This window comes from Brassica napus, chromosome C6 (genome assembly GCF_020379485.1).
Source record: "Brassica napus cultivar Da-Ae chromosome C6, Da-Ae, whole genome shotgun sequence".
Taxonomy (NCBI): Eukaryota; Viridiplantae; Streptophyta; class Magnoliopsida; order Brassicales; family Brassicaceae; genus Brassica; species Brassica napus.
In genome coordinates, this window is record NC_063449.1 from 28,405,295 (window position 1) to 28,423,589 (window position 18,295).

At 35.0% G+C, this 18,295-nt stretch overlaps 2 protein-coding genes across 4 annotated transcripts; one reads left to right on the forward strand and one right to left on the reverse strand.

Annotated features, from left to right (window-relative positions):
• Positions 1 to 2,032: 2,032 nt before the first annotated feature.
• Positions 2,033 to 10,233, forward strand: LOC106359129. 3 transcript variants are annotated; one of them, XM_048761090.1, is made up of 3 exons: positions 2,033 to 4,082; positions 5,884 to 6,052; positions 6,134 to 10,233. In XM_048761090.1, exon 3 carries the CDS (start codon positions 9,240 to 9,242, stop codon positions 10,152 to 10,154), a length of 915 nt encoding a protein of 304 aa, XP_048617047.1. In that variant the 5' UTR covers positions 2,033 to 4,082; positions 5,884 to 6,052; positions 6,134 to 9,239; the 3' UTR covers positions 10,155 to 10,233. The 3 variants fall into 3 exon arrangements, 1 of the variants encoding a protein (XP_048617047.1); XR_007325211.1 differs by lacking the exons at positions 5,884 to 6,052; positions 6,134 to 10,233 and adding an exon at positions 4,257 to 5,325 and having other exon boundaries at positions 2,033 to 4,102; XR_001272512.3 differs by lacking the exons at positions 5,884 to 6,052; positions 6,134 to 10,233 and adding an exon at positions 4,257 to 5,325.
• A 3,735-nt stretch (positions 10,234 to 13,968) lies between these two features.
• LOC106370655 (solute carrier family 35 member F1-like) lies at positions 13,969 to 15,826 on the reverse strand. Its single transcript, XM_048759806.1, has 6 exons — positions 15,703 to 15,826; positions 15,009 to 15,203; positions 14,841 to 14,917; positions 14,531 to 14,608; positions 14,321 to 14,407; positions 13,969 to 14,223 (listed from the first exon to the last, which is right to left on the reverse strand). The coding sequence occupies exons 1-6, from the start codon at positions 15,824 to 15,826 to the stop codon at positions 13,969 to 13,971; spliced, it is 816 nt and encodes a 271-aa protein (XP_048615763.1).
• Between the last annotated feature and the right edge of the window lie 2,469 nt (positions 15,827 to 18,295).

Here is an 18,295-nt window from a genome sequence, read left to right on the forward strand (position 1 = left end):
GTGAAGGAGTTACCGGCCACACGTTCAACCACTAACGCCTGAATCTTTTCAGGCAATTCAAGTATCGGGAAATAATCTATTAATGTAACGTTCATATAATTAAACAATGATATTTGACATAACTCAGCCATGTTGATTAATATAACATCGACGCCTTCATAGAGATCGAGACGGTAATACTTTATTATTTAACTCATAATATAACTCCGCCATTAATATTAACATAACTCAGCTGTTAATATTTTGGGTTTTATCATGGCCCATCGAGATTTAGGATTGATACTTTGGGACGGCTGAGTGTGGGAAATACGGCTCAGAACTAATATCGAGACTTTTATAACATCGAGACGATACTTTACTATTTAAAAACTGATTTAACATTCACGGTAATCCTTTTTTATAATATTAAAACCCTTATAATAATGGGACATTTCGTCTTTCTTGATTTGAAGGCTCAGAACTAATATCGAGGCCATTTATAACATGGAGACGATAATCACGAGGAGTTTAAAAAGTTAAATAAGGCAGAAATTAACGATAACTCAGTCGTAATACGAAAACATCAAGATCCATACCTCAGCCGTTATACTAATCAAGAAAACCCAATATAATTGTAGCATGTTTATATAACTCAGTCGTAATGTAAAACATTAAAACCCAAAACCCAGCCGTAATACAAAACATTAAAACCCAATTCTTTTCATCGTCTCTCTTGCTCTATCATTCCGATTCATTTCGTCATCCTTGTTCTCCGTAAACTGGTGGAGTGTCGTTCGTTGAATAGATATCTGTTGTTGCGAATTCAATCTGTTGTTCTCAATTCATTCAATCTGTAATCATCGAGTACAGTCTTTGCGAATTCTTCATGTTTTGTTTTCTCATTTAAATGCAGAACTCTACACTCTCTACTGTCAGCGTTGAATACATATATGTTTTTCTTAATCCAGTTACCATAAACAATAATTACCGGATCCATAAGATCTCAGAGAAAGATGAAGAATAAGATGAAGAAGATAGATATATAGATAGATAAAGAAGATGAAGAAAAAGATGAAGAAAAAGATGAACAGACAGACAAACGTAGTTGTAAAATAGTTCGTTAGCAATGACATGGCAAATCCGAGTTGATGACATGGCGGATGACATGGAAAATCGGTTAATCAGCCGAAAAACAAATATATAACTCAGCCTCCGTAAATCAGCTCTCATTTACAATGTAAGTCAGCCGAACCATGAAAATATTTCAGTAATTAATCTTTTGATCCTTAATCAGCCGTGATTAGGATGAAAAACGATAAATCAGTTGTATCGTCACATAGATCAGCCGTCAAATGAATGATATTCTAGTATTAATCTTTCGCTAATAAGTCAGTCGTAACCGAGCTGAGTTTACTGTTAATCCATCCTATTACGGCCGACTAATCATAAACTCAGCCATAACAACATCACATTAGTCAGCCGTAAATTATATAACTCAGCCAGTCGATATTCATTAACTCAGCCGGAGAAACATAACTCAGCCGTCTCTTAGTTACAACTCAGCCAAATTTTCCAGAAAACAAACCGCCGATGTATAAGTCAGCCGTAACCTTTGTCTGTAAGTCAGCCTTTATCTCATAAATCAGCCATATTTTTGTAATTCAGCCGTACCGTTCGGCTGGTTTATGTTCTTAAGTCAGCATTTTCCTCGTAACTCAGCCGCGTTTGTTTATTCAGCCGACATGTAGATATAAATCAGTCGTAACGACGTATGTAGCGAATTACGGCTGGCTTAATGAAAACACGGAACATAATTTCTACCTGGCGCCGGATTTTTGCTTATGTGGCAGCGAAAAATAATAACATTCTTGTAAATAAGTTTTTTTCTCATAACGTAAAAAAAAGACACGCTTAGTATTTAAAAAATATCAGTAATAAAAAAAAAATTGTATGGTTCTTGTCAATTATCCTAAAATTTTGTATATTTAAGTAAACTTCCCATTTTTATGTGATCATGGATTATAATTAACAAAGACGTACAACGATTTGAGATAGTCCGTAGATTTTTTTTTTGTCGATGTATCTGATCTAAGTGTAAGAATTAATTGAGAAAAAGAAGAAAAAATGAAATATAGTTTTCCTACACTTTACTAATAATGCTTTAGAAAATAGAATTTACATCATTTTTAAATTTCTTTTACTGCATTTTAAAAACTAAATTAATATTTTTATGGTTTTAAGTAAAAAGTAAATCTAAATACACTTGAGACATTCCAACCAATCACTCTCATTAACTTTCATTATCATCAAAATTTATCGAAAGAGATAAACATTATACTTTAATCTATTTAATTTTACCTTATATATTATACAAAATATTGTCTTCAAAACAAAATTGCTATGAAATATTTTGCAGAAATGTTTTTACAATATAAGCATTTTAAAATTTTTATTTGAAATTAATGCATATTATAAATTAAGAATCTTACTACACAATATGCTTATTTAAATTGCTTAAAATGCCAGAAAAAATACTTAGGTTACTAGATAAAGAAATGAAAAAGGTAGTTGTTAAAAAAAGAAATGAAAATGGTCAAAATTCGTTCCAAATTTGAAAGGGGATAAGATAATAATATGGAAAACTGATTTTGATTAATAAAACGTTTAAAAACCAAAAAAAGGAAATAAATAGTTAAATACTAGCGAAACTTGTTATCCAATGAGATAAAAAAAAACAGAATGGAAATGGAAAACAAACAACAATACGGAAACTCAAATTACAATAGAGGTGCAACTAAATTACCAATACCAAATCTGTCAGACTGTGAGAAGCAATTGTTTGAGAAAATCTTTTTGTAGCTTTTTAAGCATGGATTCCACAAGAAGAGAGATGATTCACGGTGATGAACATGCGTCAGAAATAAACCATCGCAATGGGTGAGTTTCAGGTTCTACTCTCTTCTACACTCTAAAAAATCTGGTTTTTGTCGGAGTTTCGTTGTATGGATTGATCAAGGAAATTTTTTCAATAACTCTTAGAAGATATATCATTCACATCAAAACTGCACAAATCATGTATAAGTAAGAGTGGTTCTACACTTCACTTAAAGAAATGTGGGAATAAACGATTGTTTACACTGATAACGAAATGACTAAGATAATTCACATATATTTTAGTTGACGTTAGTACATTGTAGCTTCTAAGCAATGTATACTATTTGAACTTTTAAACTATTTAAAATACCAAAGACAAATACCATGACTTTTAATTTTTAAACTATTTAAAATGAAAAGATTATTTTAATAGTTATTAATTATTCAAAATTATAAAATTATAAACATAATATATGATTTTCATACGATGTTTATATCCGCCAAATCGTGGACAACCACGTAGTATAATTATAATTTACTTGTTGTAATTTAATTTTCATTTTACAAAAGCAAAAAAAATCAATAGCTTCCTAACCATTACATATTCACATGTATGTATCGACTATTTTTTTCTTACAATAATAATTTTATTTGTTCAATAATCTTATATTTACGAGATTGGATTAATCTAGTCCACATAGACATTAAAATTCAGCAAATCAAAATACATCATCAGCTATCACAACAAATAAATATCTCCAAAGCAGGCTTTTAGTTTCAACGTGGCCACTTTGTTATTACCATTCATTAGCCCATCATTTGGCCCACCTTTCATCCGAAACCTGTTACGTGTCATGATCTATATAGCCTTTGTCTTCTTCAAACTCATCTGGGAAATTCAATCGTTTCTACAGCTTCCGGTTCTCCTCTTCAACGTATATGTTCCTGTATTTATTGCAAAAATCCTAACAGTTTCGGAAACCAAATTATCATCTCGCAACACCTCTGATCATCTCAAGGTATAAACCTTTTACTCTAGCCTCTCTCCCTCTCTCTATCTTATTATAGCTTGATCCCATGCGCGAGCGAGCATCACTGAGAGGAGGAGCGCGTAGAAGATTGTAGAGATGGACAAATCAGTGAAACGAAAAGACCATATTGACAAGATTTTGAAAGAAGACTCTTTATCTCCAAATCAAAAAGGGAAAAATCTCTCTCTTTCCAAGCTGGTAAACATCTCTCTCTTCAGGTGAATGGTGAATATGAGTACATAAATTTGTTTAACTGACTGTATAATATACTAAACCACGTAGAATTGTGCTTTAGCATCATGCCTATCCTTCATCTTAAAAATTATCATAATAGATTATCTCTTTGATTGGGAAAACACATCTGTGTTATAGAATATTTTACAGGTCGATTGGGTATGATGGCTTTACTTCGGCTTGGAGATGATACAATACTGCCACTACGTTTTCATCCGGCTGCGTCATCAGGTGTGGTTTCATTTGTTTTCGGTGGTTAATTGGCTGAGATGAAGCTAGCATTGGCCAAAACCTGGGTTTGAAGATAACACAAGGGTGTTTGATTGAGGCGGTATGACGTGGTCAGTCAGCGCAACGATCTAATTCTTGATGAGGCAGATCAGATAATAGACATGGGCTTGAGCCTTAGGTTGTTGGTGTGTTAGATGTGATGCCTTCAGGAAATTTGAAACCCTATAACAAATAAGAAGAGGAGTGCTGTACGAAAATATGATTTACAGAACTACATATATGTATCCTGGTGTAGAGCGGCTAGCTTGGATTGGAAGTACTTGAAGAACCCGTTTGTTGTCATCACTGATACTGCAGGAAATACGACCGATTTGATTTCGCAGCACGTGATTATGATGAAAGAATCTGAGAAAATTCTTCAGATTGCAGAAACTTCTCTTCTCGATGAGCTAGGCGTTAAAACCGCCATCTATCTATATATATATATATAAATATGTTTGCTTCTCTCCTATGCTGCCACCTAGGATGCCACGTCAGAAAATTAAGCGTTCTGGAACTGACACGTGTTCAGATAAGTAAAACTCTGCGTTTCATTTAATCGAGTTATATTTCGTTTGTTCACATGTTAATAGGCTTCTAAACATTTAATTGTCCCAACGGAGAGAGGTTGTCTTCCCCGATGGGGTGACAAAAAATTAAGGCTCGTGTCCTCTTCGATCTACACCAGCTATGGAGGAGATATGATGAATTGAGTGAATCAAATCGACGGGTGTTCAAGAAAAAAAGTGAATCAAATCGACGTGAAAAACCTTTGTGCCAAGCTTTAATTGCGTCTTTTCGTCTTCTGTTGTAATCTTCCAAAGCGTTACGTAACAACCTTCATAAATGATTCCATGATTTCTCATTCATTGTATTTCGCTGTATCCTTTTTTCCTAGCAATGAATCTCTACCTATAAAACGCTAAAGCTTCATCTCTTGAGAATCATCCTCAAAAATCCAATAGCATTCGATATTTTCTCATTATAATAGTTAACTCCTCTGTTCGACTTGCTGATTTGAATTATGGGTTGTTCTTCCAACTTAGAGGTGAGGTTGCTCAGTTTTTGGGAAATTGACATGCTTTTTATTGATTCTAAGATATTTTATTTTTAAAACATATCTTAGTATTGAAATAATTTGTCTTTACGAAGAAGGTTGTATAATCTCAAAAAAAAATTGAAAAATTGTATCCTAATGGAGGACTCTTTGATAACAACAAAGTGTCTTTACGAAGTCAAAACTAAAAGGACATACATATCCCTCACTTATGTCATCGATATGGTAAATGTGCTGAAGGAACCATGACAGAGGAAGATGTTGTCTTGAGAGAAAGTTCAAACAAAAAATATGGCATGAAAAAGTATAAAAGTTTCTTATTTCCTAAATCTGAGGAACATGTCCTCATGAGCCAAAGTGGTCATCAGAAGAGTTAAAAGTTTTTTTCTTGTTTCTTAATCTAAGATGTGTTATTTGTTTTGGTTTTTGGAACTGTAGAATGCTATATCTTATGTGGAAGGGGAAAAATAAATACTATGGAACTAAAGTAACTATAAATGTGTGGGAGCCAAAAATACAGCAGCAGTACGAGTTCACCTTCTCGCAGATATGTCTTCTCAGTGACTTATTCAGAAAGTATCTTAACAGCATAGAAGCTGGTTGGCAGGTACACTCAGTTAACTTCTAGAGAGCGTGAATTTGATTTTCATTATCTTTTCTGTATAATGATTTGTGTGTTTTATTACAGATTAGCCGGATTTATATGGTGACAAACTGACAACAATACAAAGGCTCTTTACTTACTGGACTGTAGGTTCTTTAGAAAAAAAAATTATGTTAACGTTTTTAAAAATTTGAAGCTTCTTGAAATAAATATAGTATTATTTGTATAAACTTTATATTTTTACTATGTCAAATTGAAATAGAAATAATAAGAATATTTCTATTATTACATTTTTTAATTATTTTTGTTAATATTGTATTATTTAACGATAGAGAATAATGAAAATTGTTGTCATTTTAATTCAAATCAAAAATATTTATTAACAATAACAATATGATCTCAGAATTATTTCCATTATTTTTTGTTTATAATATTATTTTCAATACATAATAATTTTAAATGTTTCATAAGTTAATACAAATTCATTTAAAATAATTTTTATAATAATTTTTCATCCATAGGACGGGCCGATCCTAGTTGTGTATATTAACTAACACCAAGAAAACTCCAACTCTATTGCTAAGATCTGGATAGGCCGGAACCGTGTCATGACCTTGCCAGGTGGCAAAACTCAAAAGCATGGGAAATCAGACAAAATTTCGGAGCAAAGTACTTCCTTGACAAATTGGTCACATAAGCTGATTAGGATATGTTTTTTGGTCAGTGACGTATGTATGTGTATCTAAAACCTATTTAAAACTTTATAATAAATGAGATATAATAATAACCATGTAAAGTAATTCGGTAGAAAAGCCTGCCAACTTTGTTTATGTTTTATTTATAAAATAAAATGTCGAATATGAATACAAACTTTAATATAAATAATATTTAGTTCCAATTTTGTAAAGTTTTAGAATAAAAAATAACATCAATGGAAATTAATCCCAAAAAATTAATATATATTTATGTTTATGGAGAATATATTTCTATTACAACATTTAGTTTACACCAAAATAAAAAATGGCTTAGAAAAATAACTAAATACAAAAAAAAAAATTGTCAGTATACAAGCAGCTAGAAAGGAAGTCATAGAAATGAGACTATGAGTTCCTAACAAAATATGTTGTTATGGTTAGAAGGCCATACTCAGTCGAAACTTTACATGATTTTTAAATAATTATTTCAATAATTTATATCATTTTAAACAAAATAAATAACGTTATCTCTTGGCTGCTCCATATGTATTGAGACAATATTACAAACACAAAAACAAATTAATGAATATAAGAAATCCATTGAATATTAAATCTATAATCAAATTCAATCATATTAGTTTACAACGACTATATCTACTTTATAATCTTAAAATTAAATTACGTTAAACGATTTAAATCTCAAACTCTATAAAGTAATTCAAATCTCCAAATTTTGAGACCTACTTTATTACCCCACAAAACCTTCAATCATTTTTGTCAAGATGGTCAAATTGCTTACTTTTTTTTGGGAACTATACAGAGTTATCCTGGTCACCAGACCACAAGTCCTGGTTAAATTGCTTACTTCGGATTATTCATCAAAAAGATTCCACCAATCCCATTTTAAGAGTTCAATAGATTAACATCTAAACTAAAGAAAGATTAGACTCAGATAGGTAATGGCATGGCTCCATGAGGATTATAACATATCTGAAATCGGTAATCTTGACCAAACCATTTTTTATGAACATTATTTCGAGGTAGGTTGAATCTCTTGTATTATCTTAGTTTACTTGCAAAAACATGCCAAGTCTATTGCTCATTTACTTTGAGCAGATTATGGATTGTGAAGCTAGAGATATTCCAGTAGATTGCGGAATGCCTCACTTCCAACGGGGTTCATCCTATTTACTTTCCCAAACACATGTCGAAGGTCCTTACAATTCAATATAATGATGAATAAAAACGATAATCAAAATGTCATGCTTTGCATAAACTTGGAACATTGTGTTTGCAATCATGCAGGCCATCAGCATGGACTATGACAAGAAAATGGACTATCCATCTAATGGTGTTTCAATACTCGGATGCCTGAGGCCCGCTTTCCTTGACGAGGAATCCTATATAAGAAGATTGTTTCTCTCGGAAGATAGAGATTGTTGACATGAAGAGAATAAAGAGCAAGAGTGTTGAGATGGAAGCAAAAGAAGAAGGAAATAATTAAAGAGGTTGAGTCTACTTACAGCAATGAAGTGGGCACTCTAAGAAAGCTACATTGAACACTTTGAAGAAAAAAGCAGATTACCTACAGCACCAAAGTGGGAGCTTTGATAAACCTGCATTGGGAACTTTGGTGCTGTAGGGATTTGCGAGCACTGTTCACTACAGCCCAAAATTCAAAATTCAAAAAATAGCTGTTGGAAATATAGCTGTTGGAGCCTTATCTCTTTATAATTTTCTCATATCTTTTGTATTTATGGTTTGGCTACAAATACCATTCTTTGTACACATAAACAAATTAAGGAAAAATGTTCCTCAAATATTCTTGTCTCCCTCTCTTGGATTCCTTCACATATCTCTCTTAATTCTTCACCAAAATCTCTCAAAAAATTCTCATAAACTCTCATTAACTCTCATAAACTTTCATGGTATCAGAGCCACAAGCTCTTGAAACCTAAATCTCTTCCGCAAATTGCTCTGGTTTTATCTCTCCTCTGTTCTTGATCTGTTCTTGAATTTTTCCAGTTGTGTTCTTGTGATTCTTGATGGATTCAGGAGAAAACTCAAGAATGGTGGTGATTCCAGTTATTCTTAAAGGAGCTAACTATCTACATTAGGCAAGGCTTGCAAAGACAGCTCTTGGAGGCAGAGGGCTTTGTGAGACTGTTGAAGAAGGCAGGCCACAAAAGAAGACTATCCTAGGAGAGGATGGCAAAGAGGTTGTTGTTGTTGTTGTTGGCGCCAAGAAGAAATGTCAAGAGGATCAGTTGGTGTTGTCCATTCTTCAGCACAGTCTTGACCCCTCACTTCAGGAAGGTTACTCCTATTGTGAAACTTCCAAAGAGTTGTGGGATACACTTCAGAAGGTATATGAAAACAATTCCAACATCAGTAGATTCTTTGAAGTCAGGAGGGCTATCAATACTCTTAGTCAAGAGGACAATGATTTTGATAAACATTTTGGGAAGTTCAGATCCTTGTGGGCTGAACTTGAGATGCTCAGGCCATCAACTATTGATCCTGATGTGCTTAATCAAAGGAGAGAGCAAGACAAGGTCTTTGCTTTGCTACTTACCCTCCATCCAAGCTATGGTGACCTCATCAAGCACATCCTAAGGAATAAGGAGCTACCTTCTCTAGATGAGGTATGCTCTGAGATTCACAAGGAGAAAGGCTCAGTTGATCTCTTTGGAGGAGGAAAGAAAGATCTGGTGCTTGCAAACCAGGCTGATGGAGTAGCAAACAAAAGTTCTTACAAAGCTGAAGACAAGAAGGTGTGGATTTGTGATCATTGCAAGAAGAAAGGCCATGGAAAGTACAAGTGCTGGATACTCCATCCCCATCTCAAGCCACAGAAGTTCAGGACAGATTACAATGATGCCAAAGCAAACTTCTCTTGTGATATTGGTGAGCCATCTGTACAAGGCAGCATGCGCCAGACCAATGAAGTTTGTGAGAACAAAGGAAGAGCTTCCAGCAGTGGCTCAACTTTAAGGAACACTCAAGATGAGACCATCAGGAGATCTGATATTGAGGCTCTCATCAAGCTCCTTAAGGATAACTCTGGTAACTTACTTGGTACCTCTTTACATGCTATTGCTTGTGGAACTTCCTTGAATGCTATAACTAAATTTAATTTGACAAAACCTTTAGTTATAGATTCAGGAGCTAGTCACCACATGATCAGTGATTTAAAATTGATTAAAAACATTGTCCCTGCCTTAGGAAATGTTACAATAGCTAATGGTGAAAGAGTACCAATTAAAGGAGTATGTAATCTTAGGTTGTTTAACAAAGATTCTAAAGCTTTCTATATGCCTAGCTTCACCTCAAACTTGTTATCAGTTAAAAGAGCTACTAATGACTTGAATTGCAGTGTTACTTTCACTCCTAATGATGTCTATTTTTAGGATATTGAAACTAGTAGGTTGCTTGGCAAAGGTGTCACCAAGGGAGACTTGTACTTGCTTGAAAATACTAAGCTTGGTGCCGATTTATCCCATGCTTTAAATTCCATTTCTGATTTCTCTAAAGATGTATTGTGGCATGCTAGATTAGGACATCCTCATTCTAGGGCTTTAAACATCATGTTGCCTAGTATTTCCTTTAAGAATGATTGTGAGGCTTGTATCTTACGCAAACATTGTAAATCTGTTTTCTCTAGATCAAGTACTCTTTATGAAAATTGCTTTGACCTGATTCACTCTGATGTATGGATTGCGCCATGTTTATCTAGAGAGCATCATAACTGTTTTGTGACTTTTATAGATGAAAAATCAAAATATACTTTGATCACACTGATGCAATCTAAAGATAGGGTCTTAGAAGCTTTCATAAATTTTCAAAATTATGTATCTAACCATTTCAATGCCAAAATAAAAATTTTGAGATCAGATAATGGAGGATAATACACAAGCAATGCTTTTAAACAACACTTGGCCAAATATGGGATGATCCATCAAACTAGTTGTCCATACACTCCACAACAAAATGGAGTAGCTTTGAGAAAAAATAGACATCTCATGGAGGTTGCAAGGAGCATGATGTTCCATACAAGCATGCCCAAAATATATTGGGGAGATGATGTCCTTACTGCCTGCTACTTGATCAATAGGATACCTACCAGGATCTTTCAAGATCAATCTCCATATCAGGTACTGAACAAAACTAAACCATCCATAGAGCATATACGTGTGTTTGGGTGCTTGTGTTTTGTCTTGATTCCAGGAGAGCAAAGAGATAAGCTGGCGCATAGAAGCACCAGGGCAGTGTTTATTGGCTATTCTCCTCACCAAAAGGGCTACAAATGCTTTGTTCCAGAGACTAGGAGAGTCTTGATATCAAGGGATGTGAAGTTTGTAGAATCCATAGGCTATTATGATGGAAAGAGTTGGGATGAGCTCAAAGATCTTTCTCAATCAGCCTCAGATAGAGCAAACAACCTTAGGAGAGTAATGGAGAGCCTGAGAATCAGTATGCCTTCTCTACCAAGGGTGGAACCTGTCCCTGAATATGTACCATCTACTGCAGCAGATAGTGTTGAGAGCACTCATCTTGATCATGAGGGGGGCAGTAGAAATGTTGAGCAGTCTACACAAGCTCAACCTGAAGAGAACTCAGTAGCTCATGATCAAGATGAGATGCCATCAGAATCAGATGATGAGACTCAAGTAGAGGCGCCAAGTGTAGGAAATGAAGCAGAACTTGAGCAGATACAAAGGAGTACAAGGATCAGGAAACCTTCACACTGAATCAACACAAGAGTTTACTTCAATGCTGAAGCTGTAGCTCACCCAATAAGTGTAGTATCTCAATATCCAGAAGAGCATCAAGTCTTCATCAGTTAATTGGATCAGGAATACATTCCAAGAACATATGAAGAAGCTATGCAACACAAGGAGGGGAGAGAATCTGTTGGAGATGATACATGGTTTGAGACTGAACTTCCAAGAGGAAAGAAGACAGTGACAAGCCGGCTTATCTACACTATCAAGTATGGAGCCAATGGAAAACCAGAAAGAAAGAAGACAAGACTGGTTGCAAGGGGATATACTCAAGTATATGGTGAAGATTATCTAGATACTTTTTCACCAGTGGCCAAGCTTCACACTATAAAGATTCTCTTGTCTCTTGCTGTCAATCTTGAGTGGGATTTATGGTAGATGGATGTGAAGAATGCCTTTCTTCAAGGAGAATTGGAGGATGAAGTCTACATGAGACTACCTCATGGTCTTGAGAACATAGTGAAGCCAAAAAATGTTCTCAGATTAAAGAAGGCAATTTATGGCTTGAAGCAATCTCCAAAGGCTTGGTACCATATGTTGAGCACCACCCTCAATGGAAGAGGCTTTGTAAATTCAGAAGCTGATCACACCCTCTTCACATTAACTAGTAAACAAGGTATTGTGATCATCTTAGTCTATGTGGATGACATTATCATCACTGGTAGCAATAAGGAAAGTATTCTCTCAACTAAAACCTTTCTTAAAAATGCCTTAGATGTCAAAGATTTGGGAGAGTTGAAGTATTTTCTTGGGATTGAGATTTGCCGCTCTAAAGAGGGGTTATTCTTATTTCAAAGGAAGTACACACTTGATATTTTAAATGAGGCAGGAAATCTTGGGAGTAAAAAGGCCAATACTTCATTAGAAGAAGGATACAAGGTGCTGAGAGAGGGGGAGTATGAGTCTACACCATTTGGAGATATCAAGAAGTATAGAAGAATGGTGGGCAAGCTCATCTATCTAACCATCACAAGACCAGATGTGTGCTTTGCTGTGAATCAAGTGAGTCAACACATGAGAGCTCCTAAGGTGCATCATTGGAATATGGTGGAGATGATCTTAAGGTACCTAAGAGAGGTGCCTGGCCAAGGAGTATGGATGACATGTAACAAGAGTACTGAAGTTGTTGGGTATTGTGATGCTAATTGGGCTGGAGACAGAGTTGATAGGAGATCAACTACATGCTACTGCACCTTCATTGGAGGAAACCTTGTCACATGGAAGAGCAAGAAGCAGAAGATGGTGTCTTGCTCAAGTGCTGAGGTAGAGTACAGATCAATGAGGAAGCTCACAAGTGAGCTTATATGGATCAAGGGACTGCTAAGGGACTTGGGTATTGAGATCAATACACCAATGACTATGCATTGTGACAACAAGGCAGCAATACACATTGCATCCAACTCAGTCTTTCATGAGATGACAAAACACATAGAAGTGGACTGCCACAAGGTGAGACATGCAGTGGAACAGCAAGTGATTCTTCCATGCTACACAAGAAGTGAAGATCAACTAGCTAACATATTCACCAAGGCAGCTAGCAGCAAGGTTTGTGAGTTCATTCATCCTAAGCTTGGACTCATAGACCTCTCTTGTCACTGATCCTCTTGTCATGAAGTGTTCTACTCTTTTTCTTTTGCTTGGTTTTTATCCTAAGTGGTTTTTCCCAAGTAAAGTTTTTAATGAGAGAATGTTTCATGGTTTCCAAGCTTGACCAAGTCCCTATGGTCAAACTTGAGGGGGAGTGTTGACATGAAAATAATAAAGAGCAAGAGTGTTGAGATGGAAGCAAAAGAAGAAGGAAATAACTAAAGAGGTTGAGTCTACCTACAGCAATGAAGTGGACACTCTGAGAAAGCTACATTGAACACTTTGAAAAAAAAGACAGATTACCTACAGCACCAAAGTGGGAGCTTTGATAAACCTGCATTAGGCACTTTGGTGCTGTAGGGAATTGCGAGCAGTGTTCACTACAGTCCAAAATTCAAAATTCAAAATATAGTTGTTGGAGCCTTATCTCTTTATAATTTTCTCATATCCTTTATATTTATGGTTTGACTATAAATACCCTTCTTTGTACACATAAACAAATTAAGAAAAAATGTTCCTCACGTATTCTTGTCTCTCTTTTGGATTCTCTCACATATCTCTCTTAGTTCTTCACCAAAATCTCTCAAACAATTCTCATAAACTATCATTAACTCTCATAAACTTTCAGAGATGACTATAGCTGGGAGGTTCAAGGTGTTTTGAAGTATAACTTACAGATGTGCTGGAATGTACATTGTATAACTTTCGGTTTGGATATTTGTTTTCAGGTGATGATAATACAAGCACTACTTCCAGACATGAAGAGAACGATATGAGTTCAAGTGTATATAGATTAGAGATTGTGGGAATAGAGCTTCTCTCCCTCTATGGAACAGAGGTATGTTCTTACAATTCATGTCATTTGGATGATGCAAAACTCTAGTTTTTCATCTTCATTTTCTCCCACGGTCTCAGATGCTGAACCAGACATTCTAGTGCACTCTACTTCTACAATCACGTAAAGGGAACACAAGGGGTTAAGAATACTGATCTCTGAAGTGAAGAACATATAATGGAGTTGAAGAAAGATGGAGAAAAGACTGTACACTGAATATATGATCAGTCCAATAGCTGTAGTAGCAAATGCCAAATAATAGAGCCAATCAACCTAACATGTATAGTAGAAGCCACATGATCACACGCATTTGTTTCAACTGACAGAAATGTAAGTGTTTCCTGATGTTTAAAATACAAAGGGAGCTAACCTTCTCATGGTAAGCGAAAATGCGGATCAGAACCGCCCACATGTCTGATGTGAGTAGTGAGAGAGTGAACATTGCTGTACCATTGGTCTAAGAAGACCATATTTTCAGAAGCATGAAAGTAAACGGACATATCAACGTGAAGACATTAGAGTTTGTTTTCCTAAAAGAGAAAGTCTCTGAATAACAGAAATTTAAAGCAGTAAAACTTACAGCCCAAGTAGACCAGTGAATAGCAGTGAGCGCATCACGTTCAAATATGCTTCTATGGATCAAGTCAAGGAACAACCTCTTTGATAGACATAAATTTAAAGGAAAAATGTCTTAGCCTTTTTCATTTGAAGGATACATCTGAATTGCACCAATGATTGCACCGAAAAGGCCCACAAAGGACATGAGTTCAACTCTGTCTGCCTTCTTCACAAAAAAAATTCCTATAACAGAGGAACAAGGAGGTCAGAGCTACACATCTACTCCCCAAATCCATAACATATTTTGAGTATGAGATTAAACACTTGCTTACCTCACTGGTATTACTGATAGCATACAAGGTTGCTGCAGCTATCACAAGAAAATCTCCTTTTACAGGATCTCTTCCTCCTGAAAAATGCCGCCATAATATGCGAGTGTTATTAACTATGAAGAATGAAAACAGACACAAGAGAAGTAATGAATCAGTTTGCATTATTACCAGATCGATCCCCTACATGTACGTCTGAAAAAACGACCATGACAACACCAAGAATACATACAACCACACCACTGATCTTCATCAAACTGTATCTTGTCTTTAGAAAAACCCAAGTCAACACCAAAACGCACGGGATCGCCCAGCAGTCCAGTAACATGACACTTGTCATTGATGTGTTCTGAAATGCCTTTACCACTGTAAAAGCAAAATCTCATAATACTTAACCACAAGACAGAAAAAAATAACTGATAACTTTCACTATAGCAGCATCAACTCTCAAGCTCGAGTTAACATACATACTAAGAATTACTGAGACTAAAGAAGAGTTTGTCAGTTAAAACACTCACCAAGAAAGTTCCTTTCGACATCAACTAGCGCAAGCAGGAAATAGTAGTACCATTTGGCCTACAACAATTTTGCATTGAATGTGCTTAGAAAGATTTGCTAGTTCAAATTTCAATAACGCAATTTTTAATACACACTTATTAGTACTCCCATGATCAAAAGTTAGTAAGTAACATTAACCTTAATTACAGAGCTTCGATATAGCATTATACTTCCATATACAATTGCTAGTAACACATAACCTAGGAACGACTGTGATGTTGGAGCATTGATACCGAGAAGATTTCGTAATTTGTAAGCCATTAATATGTAATATTAAAGTAATGGATTGAAAATTAAAGGTGAAAACCTTTTCTGACGAGCTCAGAGGTTGTGAAGCCAATGGAAGTAGAGAGGAGGGAGAGGATCTGTCCCAACACAAGTCCAATCAGAGTCTCCTTCTTCTTGATCTCGTTAAAACTGAAAAACACCATCACTGTTTTTCTTTCCTTCAAACAATCCAGTGAAGCCATAAAAATGTAAAGTTAGGTGAATGTAAGATACAAAGACAATACAATGGATCAGATCCAGAGAGGAGACTGAAAGCAAGTCCTTTTCCATTCTACAGAATCATTGATGACTTGTTTATTATATTGAATTCAGATAGTTGATATATAGTAATACTCTACATAAATTAATCAAAAACACGTTGTGACAGAAGGAAAACATTAACTAATCAAAAGACCTTTGTGAGTTGTGACTAAAGATAAATGATATGAAACTTCAAATCTCATTTATGTATTATGTGATCATGGGCTACAATTAAAAAGATCCTAGGATGATTTTATTTTGACTTTCTTATCGGCACATTTTATTGCATGAGATCAATATTATACTTTTTTTGAGAAAGTATTATAGTTTTTTCTATTTATTTGTATCTTGCAGTATACAAAACACTGTCGTCAAAATAAAATATTCTTAGTGTTATGAACCAGATCGTGGATGGCTCATAACCAAGAGATTATGATTTGTAATCTTTCCATTTATCTATGACGGTGTAATCTCCTATATAAAGAACTTTTATGTTATAAAGAAAGAGAGACTTTTTCATTACTTTTATAACACGTTATCAGCACGAAACGCTAAATCCCTAAGCTAATACCCAAATCGAAAAACCCTAAAACCCTAACCCTAGCCGGCGATCCGACGAACCCTAAACCCCGATCGCGTCTCTTGTTTTCGCAATTGTTCCAGCTCGCGTCCCCGATCAGCTTCAGCCCAAGGTGTTCCTGATCCTAGCTCAGACGTTCGCGGCCCGAGAGCAGCTCTAGCACGCGACCTCTTCCTCGTTCGCGACAGCATCAGACAGCTCGCGTCCGACGATCAAGGCGTTCCCGATCAAGCAACAAAGGACGTCCGCGACCCGATAGAAGCGACCCGTTCGTGTCCAGCTCGCGTCCCGTTCGTGTCCAGCTCGCGGCTCAACTCCTTTGGTGGTCCGATTCAACAATCATCTAAGGTTAAAAGGTAATTCAAAACCTAAGAACCCATAATCAAATATGGATTGATTGATAAAGAATAAAACTCTAAACCCTAATCTTTATGAATCAAAACCATAGGGTAATAGATCAAAAATCCTAATTGAGTAAATCGAAGCTCTAAAAGTTCGATACCCCAAACCCTAAATCATGTTCCTACATGATTAAAACCTCAAATCGGGTTTTACAAGTTAAAATACGATAAACCCTAACCCTATATCTATAAACCCTAAATAATATAAGTATCGGAATTAATTATACTATAATTATCAAATCACATATTAAAACCATAATCGAATATTTTGAAATCAAAACTGTTTTCGGTTTTGATCATTGAGGTTTTAAATCTGATTGAATTTGATGTTATGTTTCTAGAATTGTTTGACCGTTAAATTGATAGATTTAATTTATCATCATGCTTGGTTAATTGTTCATCTGATTTAAAATTGTTTAAACCGACCAGCCTGTTAAAACATTGATTGAATCCGATAGGTTGCTAGCTTGCTTTGCTTATATAATCCGATGAGTTGATAGAGTGATTGAGGTTTACTTGTTTAAAATCCGAATGTCTGATTGCATGATTCTTGAGGTTTAATATCATCTGCTAGGATTGATAGTTTTGTAACCTGATATGTTTAAATAGAAACCCTAAATAATCCGTATGATAGGTTATATTGATCTGATTTGGATGTCTTTGAGAATTGAGAATCTGTATGCTAGGTTGATAGATTCATGATAAAGTCTAATGTCTTGAGGTTTAAGATTGTATGCTAAGTTCGATTAAATTGATTGATCTGATTATATGTTTTTGAGGTTTGATACATTTGGATACTAGATAAATTATTTACACATGTTTATGCTAAATACCAATCAGCCTTGAAACTGATTCATTGAAATTCATGCTTGAAATCTATGTTCTAGTATTGCTAAAATCAGCCTTGAAACTGATTGAGTGATTAATAAATCTTTTTACTAGTCTTGCTAAAATCCATCGATTGTTAAACCCTAATTGCATGATTAATTGAATCTGTTTTTGCTAGTCTTGATAAACCATAATATTATAAGCACATAGAAATAGTATTGCTGAGACTTGCTAGAAATTGACTGATTGATTAAATGCCTTTAAGATTGATAGTCTCATTTTCCTCACAATATTGAAATCCGAATTGATTGTTTTTAAGAGTAAAGCCGCATGAAAATTATACCTAAATATTGAGTGATATATGATTTGAGATGCCGAAAATCAACCTGGATTTTGCTGCCCTAAATCTCTCTGGAGATAATTATTTACAGTGGGCATTGGATACAAAGATTATCCTAAAGTCAAAAAGATTTGGTGAATGTATCATAGAAGGAAATAATGCCAATGAGAAAGATTGATACAGGACAATATTAATTATTAGCCATCATCTTATTAAGATTCTC

What these genes read in the sequence shown, in the direction of transcription:
- LOC106370655 (XM_048759806.1), bottom strand. Translation starts at nt 15,826, where the DNA reads ATGGTGTTTTTCAGTTTTAACGAGATCAAGAAGAAGGAGACTCTGATT. An exon ending in CTCTGAGCTCGTCAGAAAAG is followed by an intron (nt 15,204 to 15,702) that starts GTTTTCACCTTT and finishes TTGCTTTTACAG; the next exon opens with TGGTAAAGGCATTTCAGAAC. An exon ending in TTCACTGGTCTACTTGGGCT is followed by an intron (nt 14,408 to 14,530) that starts GTAAGTTTTACT and finishes TGGTCTTCTTAG; the next exon opens with ACCAATGGTACAGCAATGTT.
- LOC106359129 (XM_048761090.1), top strand. Translation starts at nt 9,240, where the DNA reads ATGCTCAGGCCATCAACTATTGATCCTGATGTGCTTAATCAAAGGAGA.